Here is a 13,089-nt window from a genome sequence, read left to right as displayed (position 1 = left end):
TAGTGTCATATTCTGAAAGCCAAGTAAAAAAGTATACCAATGAGTAAGGAGAAACCAACTGTGTCATATATGGCTATTAGGTCATTTAGGAAGAGAACTGAGAATTGACTATTGGATTTAGTATTATAAAGTCACTAGAGTTCTTAAACAAGGGGCATTTTGAAAGAGGGGTAGGGCAAAAGCATAAATGAAGAAGATTTAAAAGAGAATTGAAAAAAACTGGAAACAGCTAGTAAAGAGGGCTTTTGTACAGAAATGCAAACTCCTCTTTTAAATTTTAAAATGTTGGAATTCCTCAGGGCACTTTGGTTGTTTGTCATCCTTTCTTGAGCTATATAATCTCTCTAGTGGTCTTGGTCATTCTTACACTTTCAAATGACGTATTGTTTCAAGAAGGATGAAGGGGTCACCAGTACTAAAAATAGGAGAGAAATAAAGTAATTTAAGGCGTAAAAATTATTCATTGGACCTAGCACCCAATATTTAAGTGAAAATGCATTAGAGAGATGAATGATTAACTATTGTGTTAATTTCAGTATCTTCCACATGGAAATGTTCCAGGAGAAGATAGGCTTGCAGTTGGGCTGGAGAGGAATGGAATACTGGGAAGCAGTTGAACTTGACTAAGGGGTGGGTAAGTGGCAAGTAGAAATGATGGATCGAAGACAGTCACATGAAGCATACCAGTGAAAGGTTTTTGAAGTCAGGAGTTGGACTTGGCATTTGTGGGTAATGGGAGCCCCAGGACTTTTGGGTTCTGTATATGTGACAAGAACCTGGATGAAGTGTCAGGTGGGATGGGGGTAAGGAATTGATGGTAAAGATGCTTTCTAATGAAGCAAGACAGAAGCAGATTCGATGGCTGCATAAAGAGACTGTGAGATCACAGGACCTTATTGCTTGAGAGGCCACTGAGTGCAAGAGAATATATCAGAGACAGAGGCAGAATATAGCAGAGGCAGGCTAAGTGCTGGGGTTTATAATCAAGGCCTTAGCAGACAAGGTTGGTAGGCTCTGGAGAAGATAAGGGATTCAGGCATACCAAATCCCTCTTCCCATCACACCTTCATAGTCTGGGGTGTTAACAAAAATCATACTTGCCATGCTTTCAGCACAGAACTAAGGGAGTCTTCTCCATTAGCGTTTTCCCCCACGCAATTAACCTGAGCCCCCTTGTAAAAAAATCCAAGTTCTAAACAGGAAATAGAACACCAGTTTACTTTAAGCTATGTCAGGAGGGTCTGTTTTTAATTCAATCCAAAGCCAGGTTCCTTCCCAGAAGCCACCACTTTACTGGCACTAATTGCTCTGTCTGTATTCTTAACACAGAGATGAAGAACTAAAGGATTGAGCTATGAAGGTAAAATGTTCCCTTTCACTCTGTGGCCCTTCCAGCTCAGAACTGCGAAGGCATGGTGTAGGTGGGGAAAGATAAATGTATTTGAGAGATGTCTGTCTCTTTCTTTTCCTAGAGACTATCAAAAAGTTAGAGCCTCATAAAAAAATTTTAGAGCCTCTTTAAGCTGTGTATGTCTGTATTCTTTTAAAGACTGCTCAGCAATATGGTCTATGTGTTATACACAAGGTATCTGTTATTCTTTGGAAATTCAGCAACTGAATAGCCTATAAAGTCATCACTTCTACCCAGCCAAGATATTACAGGTTATGAGCCATCCTGTTACAGTGGACTTGATTGAGACAATGAAAGCCTAGTGCACGCTGATTATGTAATAAATGGATGATTAAACCAGCAGGATTCTACCTTTACATACGTAGGAGGTTTTAACACTGGAAATGCCTGAATTCATGGCTTTTGAAGTGAAAAAAGGTAGTATCAGTGATGCACAGCTCTCTCTAATCCAAAAGCAACACACAGGAAGACAGGGAAAAAAGTCCGCTGCCCATTTGTAAGGACAGTGGCAGTAAGAGTAAGAGACAAGGGTACAACAGTGCCATTCATTCACCTAGGCACTAAACACAAATCCAGGAATGGCCACTTGAGCTGGCAGGCCATCTTATTCTCCATTCCCTAATTCTCCTGTGACATACTAGTTCTTCTCCCAATTCAGTCCTCCGAGATGCTAGCCTCCTAGATTTCTTATTGGCCTGGAAGGAAGTACCCTGCTGACGATCAAGTTCAAAGACCTGAAGAAGGCATTAAGAACATTTTTCACTAGCAAAAGGGACCAAGGTGATTTGTCTAACCAACCCTGACTAATTCTAAAATCCTCTTGGTTGTGAGCAGACTATCCTAAGTAGAATCTGGGTCCCTGCCAGGGCCTGATTCCATGATTAACTGATTCCTATGTAAGGTGGGAGATGAAATAGTTGTCTGAAGTCACATGTCAAAAGTTATGTTTATTGTGATAAGGCAAGTTCATTTGATCTATGGCCTGAACCCTTGAATGTGTCCCTTAACAGCTTTAATTTCAGCACTGTGGTGGCAGCTCCCTTAAGTAGGCCATCCAGCACCACCACTAGAATCATGGAAAAAGCTTTAATGAGGCTTGAGTCATGGGCAGAAATAACTTCTGATCGCTTAAAGTAAATAAAACCCCAAATATATCCAGAAAAAAAAGTTTGAGTCAATATTGCTGCTATATTTTAAGTGAAATATGTCCACCATATCTTTGCAGATGTTTTTAAGAGTCTAAGGAGAAACCTATTCATTACCGACAAGATAGATCCCTAGACCATTTCCACATGAATTTCATTGATTGGATGGATGCAAGTGGTTTGACTTAGTCTCAGTATTCCTCTTTGCCTTCATTGCAAGTTAAACCTCACCCCACTGTCTGTCGCAGCCCATCAGTTGAATAGCAGTAGTTGGAGTGATGTGTGAATAGCTGGTGGCAGTGGAGGATTCTTAGCACCAAATGTATATTCTCATGTGCCTCAGGTAGGCTCAGACACACTCTATTACTGCCATCATCAGCATGTAGGCCAGTTATGAAAAAGAGAGTCTGTAAATAACAGTGTTGAACAATTTGTGTCAGGTGTCTCTTTCTATACGAACACACTTGAATGCCTTACCAGATGGCATTAGAAACACGTTTTATCATTTGTACTGCAACCAGCACAGAGAAATCTACTGTTCTGTGCATAACATTCAGCCATGCCTAGTAAGAGAAAATTTTCCTGTCTTCTGTTTTCTAGCTGAAGCTTCTATACATACATCTATGAAGCCCTTGGGTATTCTTCTGAAAAAGAAGAGTGTTCCTAGACACCAAAACATTGTGACTTGTGTGGAGAAAAAGCAGAATATTACTTGGATTTGGAGGGAAAAGCGTGCAGCTTTTACAGTGTATGATCTCTTTTACTACTGGCATATCTGGTGGAATTGGAGGAGGTACTATTCCTAAGCCAGGCATCATTGGAGTTATTGGTGGAATTCCAGTCATCATTCCAAGAGCAGGATCAAAATCTAAAAAAGGAGAGAAAAGACAGAACAATAAGTGACACCAGGCAAGGTCAAGGGGAGGCAGAATATTACCTTACAAATTTCAAACCAAGGATCTTTCTAAGACAGAGGCAAAATATTTAAGAAAACATGGTATTAGCATTACCAGGTCTTAAATATTATATTCTACTTGTGCATTTTCCTTTTGGGATAGGGCTGTTTGTTTTTGCTTGACCAGTCTCTTTATCTCTGTATCTCATTTTGATATCCAAGGCCTTTCATACTATGACTGTGCCTTGTCTGTTGATCTTGCCTTCCACTAGTTCCCAATGCACACCCTCCACTCCATTCAGACAAGGCTTCTTGCTCTCCCTTGTAACACTTCTTGTCTTTTTGCAGTATAGCATGGTATTAAGAGCATACAGTTTTGGGAATCAGGCAGACCTGGGTCCTACTTCTATTATTTGCTTAGCAGGATGAATCTTTTGAACCTCCATCTCCTCATTTGCAAACCCTTACTTTATAGGGAGCTATGACAAATAAACAAAATGATGAATGTAATGTGCTTAGCATAATGTATAGCACAAAAATACTCAATAAATAACTATTCTCTGTGCTTTTGTTCATGTTGTTCTCCCTGCCTGGAATCATTTGAGCCTCCCCAAATTCTCCCCATACTTCAAGGCCTGCCTTAAATAACTCTCCAAGGCCACTCTCCCTGAAGAACTTTTTCCAGATAATTCTGGTTCATTCTCAACTCTGTGTTGAAAAACTGTTCTGTATCTGTTGCCACTGAATTTTATTTTATTTTGCATCATCTTTTCATTCAGGGATGCTTCTAGGATGTGTAGGGGCCCTCACAAATGTTTTTCTGTGGGGTTCATCTATATACACAGTTCAATTCACCCCAAATCAGCATCAACACTATTCAGTGGCATAATCTCATGAGATACCATGAGAGAAATGTCACACCAGGCAGCTAGAGTGATTTACTTACCAGTCTACCTTCCTGGAAACAAGACTCTGGGAGGACTCCACAGGCAGGAGTTCTGAAGCTTCTTGGAGAATCTGGTTGACTCCACATGTGGGGTAGAGGATTGGAGAGTGCCCCAAAGAGGAGAAAGGAGGACTGGGGTCCACATAAGTTCAGTATGAGAGTGGGACTCCTTGCTCAGACAACAGTGCAAGTCCTGGTCAATTCCAGGCAATGAAGAGGAACTTTAAAAATTTTGAGAAAGGTGCTTCTTAAGATTAGAACTTATATAGGACCTGTTCTGAACTCAGGGCACCTACCCTGATCACACTAACTACCTGGCTGGTCCTTAGCATCGGACAGGGACTTAGAAATATCAGGGCAGGCATTTCAAAGCACGAGGTCCCCTGAGATGCGGGCCTAGGGCAAAGGTCCCACTTGCCTGGGTGTAAGGGTGGTACTGATTTCATTTAAATTTTGTCTCTATATCAAAATGCAAGTTCTTTGAGAGAAGGGAATGCATTCTACTTCCTTATTTCCCCACCTCTCACTGTTGTCCTCTGCTACAGAATGCACAATGGACTGTAAACAAAGTATTGCATAAGGAGTTCTGATAATGTAGGGGCAGTTGAAGTAGCACTAGCAGGTCCGACTCCCAAAAACCTTACTCTGCTCACCACAAAGACTTGAGGGGCAACGCCTATAAGCATGTCCTTAGGCTGGTTCTGAATCCCCTGGGTGGCCTTCTAAGATATTGAAGGGGGTAGATCTAAACAGGGGGAAGAATCTGTGGTCTCTAGAGAAGCAGAACTTCAGGTACAATAGGCCCAGTAGGGGTGAGTCTTATGACCAGGCAGATAGGCAGGCGGGTAGCACGTGTGCATCCTCCGTTGTAAAGTCAGCCCATAAGAGCTAGAGCATTCCCTATCTTCCCACATGCCTGTCATGCTGAAATATCAAGACCCCAGATATGTTTGGGAAGAAAAAAAAAAGATCTTCCAAGAAATTAGAAGAAATTTTATTTTTCTGAAAACAAATTTACAGCTCACCCAATATGCACTTGTACACATGCATGTGAGCGTGTGTGCGTACACACACACACACATACACCTTTCCTTCCTTCCTGTGGCTCTCATATCTCCAGTTTCCTCCACATACTAGTTACATGACCTTAGGGAAGGTTTCTTAATATCTGGTAACATAGCACTATTTCTTTTTTGATAAAAGTGGGGATAAATGATGACATTTAGCTCAAAGGATGAAAGGACAGAACAGATATGAAAACACCTGGCATGATAGGTGGTAGTCCTAATAGGTAAATTTCCATCCTTCCATTCAGTAAGTTCACTTATTCAGGCATTCATTCCCACATTCCACAAGCATTTGTGATAGCTTTTAATATGTCAGGCTCCATTAGGTGGGGGCAGGGGGTCTAGGTCTTCCTTTCCATCTTGGAGGACTTAGACCCCTGATACCCTGTGTTTCTATGCTGTATAATAACAGCACTGTGGTTAAAAATGCCATTTGTGTCTTTGGAAAATTTGATTCCTTGTGTATATGATTTTGGAAAAATTGTTAACATTATCTCACCCATTTACAAACTATTAATTTTCAGTAGGAAAAGATCAGATTAGATTGTGTGCCAACTAAACAATTTCATCTATTTTTCCCCTCCAACTGAAATGTTTGTCTTCCTTTTATTGTTCTGCCTGCCTCCTCATTGTTATTCATATAGCTCTGTCACTCACAACTCTACCTTACCACAGATTACAGAAACATCAGTTCATTAAACAAGTTCTGCCACTTCGGCTGAGAAAGAAATGCCTGTCTCCATGTACTGTCTACTAATAAATGGAGACAAACAAAAAACAAATACACAGGATAAATATAACTCCTGACTGATGTACTCACCACTCTGTTTGGTATGATTACATTAATATTTTATGAAATTCATTTAAAAGCAAATGTATTCATGACATATGGCTAAAGTGAGAGTAGATAAACTCCCTTTCTTCCTTGTGTTCAATATGCCAAGAGTTCCATAGGCTACACTGCCTAGCAGGGCTTGCTAGAGGGCAGGTTGCACATGACATTTCAAAGACTCCTAACACATCGATTATTTCTTTTGTTTATCTTCAACCATTAAGCACCAAAGTCGATGTGAATTTCCAATGCCAACCAAGAAAATAACCATTTGAAATCATCGGACTTAAACAAGTATTGCAGAATCTGAAAAATCAAAGTCCAACAATTTAAAATACATTGGGAATAGAACACCAGAGAAATTATCTCCCTCTTCAAGGCCCCCAGCCTGGCTTGACAAGTACACTAACAAGTGCATAGTATTAACATTTATGTTAGGAATTCAAACTTTATTTATTTATTTTTAAATTTTATTTTACTGTGTTATGTTAGTCACCATACATCATTAGTTTTTTTTTCTTTTTCCCATTTTTTAATTTAATTCTATGTTATGTTAATCACCATACATTACATCATTAGTTTTTGATGTAGTGTTCCATGATTCATTGTTTGCGTATAACACCCAGTGCTCCACGCAATACAGGAATTCAAACTTTTGAAGGAGATTTGAAATCATTTTATAAGGATTATGGAAAAGGCCAAGGTATTCCTCCAAAGTCCTTCCCACAATAAATACCCTGTTCTGTTTTGCTTCTACATCTCTTCTTCTAGTACCTTTTCCCTACAGCCTTCTGACTCTTGGCATCGCCAAGCCTGGAAGTGTCATAAGACATTGGTTTGTATTCCCTCTTCTGATTCATGAACTTCCCCAAATCCCAGCTTACTAGAGATGCTACGAATGCTTTGTTAGTTGGGCCAGCTTGCTCCTCTGAGTTGTGGCTCTGCTACATGATTTCAAGTAATATTTCAGTGTAGCCTTAAATATTCCTGCTCCCTAGCAACTTGGGCTCATTCAACCTAGAGTAGTTACCTGGAAGTAAAATCATCCTCTGTTCTCTTTACGCATTTGAGCCAGGGAGTTACACTGGAGGCACATACCATTTCTATGCTGCCATCCAGTCATCCATATGTCCATCCAGTTAATAGTTTGATGCCAGGCCCTGTACCAGGTGTTGGGATTGAGAGAATGAGTAAGGCAAAATCCTCGGCCTCATAGTCTAGTTTAGAAACATCCATGCAGTTACAATGCTGTATCACCAATTATCAACACCCAAATTACTGGGTGCTTACAATGTGCTAGACACTGTGCTAAGCATTTTATATAATCACATTTCAGTAAGCCTGTGAACTAGCTACTATTATAATCCTTCATTTTATACAGAAATTGGGGCTCAGAGTATTTAGTTATTTGACCAAGATTACAAGCCAGTAAGAAGTAGAACTAGGATTCAAATCTAGGCTGGTCTAACTATAATGCTCCTAACCACTACACTGCCTCTCAGTGTAGTATGACAATTGTTTTAATGAATTAACTTCATTATAGGTGTAAGGTAAACCAGGTATAATTAAAAACATGGCAGATGAGCAACAAAGTGCTTCCAGACAATTATTTTTTTCCCAGTGTGACAGATTAAAGGTGGATACAAATTCTTTGAGACTCCTTTCATCAAGAGATGAGGTCTATGTCCCCCACCCCATTTGAATCTGGATGGGCTACAGACTACTTTGACACAAGAAGTGTTCTGTTTTCAGGCTCAGGCCTTAAGAGAGATACCATTCCCACTTCTTGTTTCTGGGAACACATGCTACTGGAGCTTCAAGATACCATGCAACATGTTGGAGTACCATGGTAGAGAGGCATGTGGAGAGGGCCTTAGAGTAAATGGAGAGAGAGGGATCCAGCTGAGCTCAGTGTTTTTATCTGTCCCTGCCAAGGTGCCATGCATATGAATAAAGTTGTCTTGGAACCTCCAGACTAGCCTACCATTGCTGAGACATCCCAGTTGATACCATATGGCACAGAAGAATTGCCCATATGAGTCCTGCTCAAATTCTTCACCCAGAAACTCTTAAAATAGAATAAAATGATTGTTTTTTAAGCTGCTAAGTTATAAAATAGTTTGTCATACAGCAATAGAGATGCAGAATATGCAGCATGCCTAGGGAATGGGGTGTGATTAATTAACAGAGTTGGCTATTTTCAATGAATGGAAATAGAAAGTACACCAAACACCCAAACTAGACTGACCATGATTTTTCTCAGATTATTGAAGAGGTGCTTTGGGACCCTGCAAGGCCCCAGAACCACTGTCTCGAGAAATTGTCACTGTACTGTTGCTGTGTGGAAGAGCCAGTTGAAACAATGCCAGGTGACTGACACTCTACTATATGGACTAAGACTACAGATGTCTACAAAACACTAGAAACCTTAGAGGTTGCCCATTTTTGATGCCTGACAAAGACACCACATATGCCAATTTTATGGTTCAGCTCTTGATATTTTCTGGCAGGATGGTTCACACTGGTGTTCCTTCTGTAAAATGCAAACTCCACTTTTGTGGCAGGGGAAGAGGGACGGTGTCCATAATACTACTACCCATTAAATCAGTGTACATGAATTTCTAGGTTATGATTTGATTTTATACATCTCATTTAATCTTCACAATCCTAAGGAATAGGTAATATATTACTCTCTATTTTACAGATGAAGAAATTGAAGCTCACAGAGTTAACACAGTAAGGCCATACAGTAGGTGGCTTTTACTAACCATACTCTCAACCATTAGTCTATATTGCTTCCCACCAAGTCCATGGATCCACAGGAAAAAAAGATACTCCTTGTCAGATTAAGCTCTGTTTCTTTTTTTTTAAAGATTTTTATTTATTTATTTATTTGACAGAGAGAGAGTGAGAGCAGGAACACAAGCAGGGGGAGTGGGAGAGGGAGAAGCAGGCTTCCCGCCAAGCCGGGAGCCCAATGTGGGGCTCGATCCCAGGACCCTGGGATCATGACCTGAGCCAAAGGCAGACGCTTAACGGCTGAGCCACCCAGGCACCCCAAGCTGTTTCTAACTGCTCAACCTGTAGCAGGCCTTCAAATATTTATGTCCCAAAGGCTACCATCCAGTTGCTTATCTCTATACCTAGAACTTCCTGTTGAGATGTTTGATATATGTATTGCCACACTATTAAGTAATTTAGAGGCTTCTGTTTTAAATCCATTGTCTCAACTTTGACCCACAGAAGTTGAAATTGTGGCAGTGTATGAACTGGAGGTGGGCAAAGGTAGGAGATAACACATTTACTGTCGGTCTTGCCTTTTTAGAACTGGACCTGGTTCTGGCTGGCTGGAAGCCCCTTCATACCCTTAGAAAGGCTCTTCCTAAACTTAGTGACTTCTCCCCATCCAAGTGCCCCCCTGCCCATAAAGGCATTTCTATTCTGTTAGGTGTTCCAAAGACTCTTTGAGCACCAGCATGTAGTTTGCACTCACAATAAAACCACTGTAATGCAATCATAGATTAGTCTAAAATAAGCACACCAAATGGGATCTAAATATAATTAAGGTGTTTCACAGAGAATTATGATTCCAATTCAGGTATACGTTTCTGGGACATTATTGCTTTTTCTTTAGAGTTCCCACAAAATTCACTGGAAAATTAAGAATTATGCCTGGGTATTGAGAAATTTTAACCCACTACAGTCTTGACTACCTCCTCTTCATGCAAATCCTCAAAAGACTTTTCAAGCAGTCAACCTGAAGAGAGAATACATATTTCTAAGGACAGCCAGGCTGCACTGTGAGATGATCCTGCAGTTATCACTAGCCCTCTTGAAAATAGAGCACAAGTTTCCAAATTTTTGCATAATGACTCTCAAATTCTACCAACATCTGCCTGTTTCTCCAGAAGATCACCTAAACCCTTGCTTCAGGCCAGCTGGAAAATTAAAGCAGGGCCTCGTTCATGAACAATAGCAAATAAGGTAGCAAACTAGGCTTGGGTGGGTTATATGGCACAGTTTTAGTTCACAAAGACTCACCCCAGTAAATCTCAACTTTGATTTCAAATTTCTACTAATGAAGCTTTTTTATTTAGTATAAATTTTTGCAAATATCTACCTTTCTAGCCCATCTTCCACCTATTCCTTCCTATTTATTTATATTGTGTTCTTGCCTTGTTAGAACATTTGACAGATTCAGGATCATGACCTTGACTCTCATGGGATGCTGTGAACATCTTTGGATGTTGGCATTAGTGAGGACATTTCCTGCTACATCTGTGGTTCCCAGATTTCTAGATTTTAGAGAGGAATAAAATAAAATTAATATACACATACATTTAATTATACCCCTCTTAATTTGCCAAGAAAAGACATGGGGAAAAAATAAGAGAAACTAGCCAGTGTACCATTTGCACAGTTCAAAAAAGACAGAACATTTTGGGGGGGGAGGAAAAGATGGCAGAGGAGTACGGGACCCTATTCCACTGGTCCCTGGAATTGAGCTGGATATCTACCAGACCACTCTGAACACCCACGAAATCAGCCTGAGATGTAAGAAGATATATCTGGATCTCTACAGAATATCACAGGTGGTTGGTTTCGAGGTATGAAGCAGGGAGCCATGATTCCGTGGGCACATATCTGAAGATAAACGGAAGGGGGAAGGAGCTGTGGGGATCCTATACCACTGGTGAGCAACAGCCTCCCAAGCTGGGGACAGGGCACAGACTTGCAGACCGGTAGCAGCAGGGAAGGGACTTTAGGGCAGCCCCCTGGACTGAAACCTGGAGCGGCGGGGCTGCACATGTGAACTGGGGGCAGCTGGTGGTTTTAGAAGCACAGAGGGCAGAGACGTGCCCAGATCTGGAGGCAAGGACTGGGAGCACTGCTGAGGGGCACACAACCCAGGACCCTGCAGTTTATAGCAGCACAGACAGAAACGGAGAGAGTGTGGCCTGGAGAGCTCACTGAAGAACAGACTGTGATCTCTCTGCTCTGAGGCAGAGGGTTGGAAATGATCTCTTCTGCTCTGACTTGCAGAAGAGATGCGGAAATCCTCCAGGGAAAGCCGCCAGAGAACAAAAGCCCCCCAAAATCGGTTTTCATTGAGCCCATCCCCCCCACAGGGGGTAGAGCAACTCTGCCCAAATAGAGTTGCCTGAGTAACAACAGGGCAGGCCCCTCCCCCAGAAGACAGGCTGGGAGAACAAGAGGCTGACAACCCTAAGGTCCCTATAAAACAGGTGCGTCTTGCTTGGGTTGTGGTCAATAATTTGGACTCTATACATTCTCTCAACCACCCCTCAACAGAATGACTAGGAGGAGGAACCCCCAAAATAGGAAAGACTCCGAGACTGTGACTTCTGCCACAGATTTACAAATGGATACAGATATAACCAAGTTGTGGGAGATGGAATTCAGGGTAGCAGTTGTGAAGACAATAGCTAGAATGGAGAAATTGATTAATGGCAACATAGAGTCTCTAAGGGCAGAAATGAAAGCTGAACTGGCAGAACTTAAAAATGCTATCAATGAGATCCAATCTAATCTAGATAATCTAACAGCTAGGGTAAGTGAGGCAGAAGAACGAATTAGTGATTTAGAAGGCCAACTGATAGAAAAGAAGGAAAAAGAGGAGGCCAGGGAGAAACAACTCAAAATCCATAAAAACAGAATCAGAGAAATAAGTGACACCATGAAACATTCCAATGTCAGAATTAGTGAGATCCCTGAGGGGGTGAAGAGAGAAATGGACTAGAAGATATATTTGAGCAAACTGTAGCTGAGAACTTCCCTAATCTAGGGAATGAAACAAACATTCATGTCCTAGAGGCAGAGGGGACCCACTTCCAAGATCAAGGAAAACAGGCCAACGCCCTGGCATGTAATAGTAAAACTCGCAAATCTTAGCACCTTAAGGGCAGTTAGGGGGAAGAGATTCCTTACATACAGAGGGAGGAACATCAGAATAATGTCAGACCTATCTACAGAGACCTGGCAAGCCAGAAAAGCCTGGCAAGACATATTCAGTGTGCTAAATGAGAAGAACATGCAGCCAAGAATACTTTATCCAGCAAGGCTGTCATTTAGAATGGATGGAGAGATATAGAGCTTCCAAGAATATGTGACCACTAAGCCGGGCCTGCAAGAAATATTAAAGGGGGTTCTATAAAAGTTGAAAGACCCCAAGAGTGATATAGAACAGAAATTTACAGAGACAGTCTATAAAAACAAGGACTTCACAGGCAACATGATGACGATAAATTCATATCTTTCAATAATCACTCAATGTGAATGGCCTAAATGCTCCCATAAAATGGCACAGGGTTGCAGATTGGATAAAAAGACAGGACCCATCCATATGCTGTCTACAAGAGACTCATTTTGAACCTAAAGATACATCCAGACTGAAAGTGAAGGGATGGAGATCCATCTTCCATGCCAGTGGACCTCGAAAGAAAGCTGGGGTAGCAATTCTTATATCAGACAAATTAGATTTTAAGCTAAAGACTGTAGTTAGAGACACAGAAGGACACTATATCATTCTTAAAGGGTCTATCCAACAAGATCTAATAATTGTAAATCTCTACACCCCCAACATGGGAGCAGCCATCTACATAAGCCAACTGTTAACCAAAATAAAGAGTCATATTGATAACCATACGTTAATTGTAGGAGACCTCAATACTCCACTCTCAGCAATAGAAAGATCATCTAAGCAGAAAATCAACAAAGAAACAAGAGCTTTGAATGACACACTGGACCAGATGGACCTCATAGATATATAGAG

At 41.1% G+C, this 13,089-nt stretch overlaps 1 protein-coding gene across 12 annotated transcripts in view; it reads right to left on the bottom strand.

The window, feature by feature from the left end:
* Positions 1-13,089, bottom strand: part of ENOX2 (ecto-NOX disulfide-thiol exchanger 2) — a 261,430-nt gene that overhangs the window by 46,983 nt on the left and 201,358 nt on the right. For all 12 annotated transcript variants that reach the window (XM_081808251.1, XM_081808256.1, XM_081808257.1 and 9 more), the window contains one exon: positions 3,269-3,424. In XM_081808251.1, coding sequence (XP_081664377.1) covers positions 3,269-3,424 — 156 coding nt within the window. The remainder of the gene's footprint in view (positions 1-3,268; positions 3,425-13,089) is intronic.

Source organism: Leptonychotes weddellii, chromosome X (assembly GCF_054177405.1).
Source record: "Leptonychotes weddellii isolate Sample4059 chromosome X, ASM5417740v2, whole genome shotgun sequence".
Taxonomy (NCBI): domain Eukaryota; kingdom Metazoa; phylum Chordata; class Mammalia; order Carnivora; family Phocidae; genus Leptonychotes; species Leptonychotes weddellii.
The sequence above is the reverse complement of the archived record's forward strand: the minus strand, read 5'-3'. Positions and strand labels throughout refer to the sequence as shown.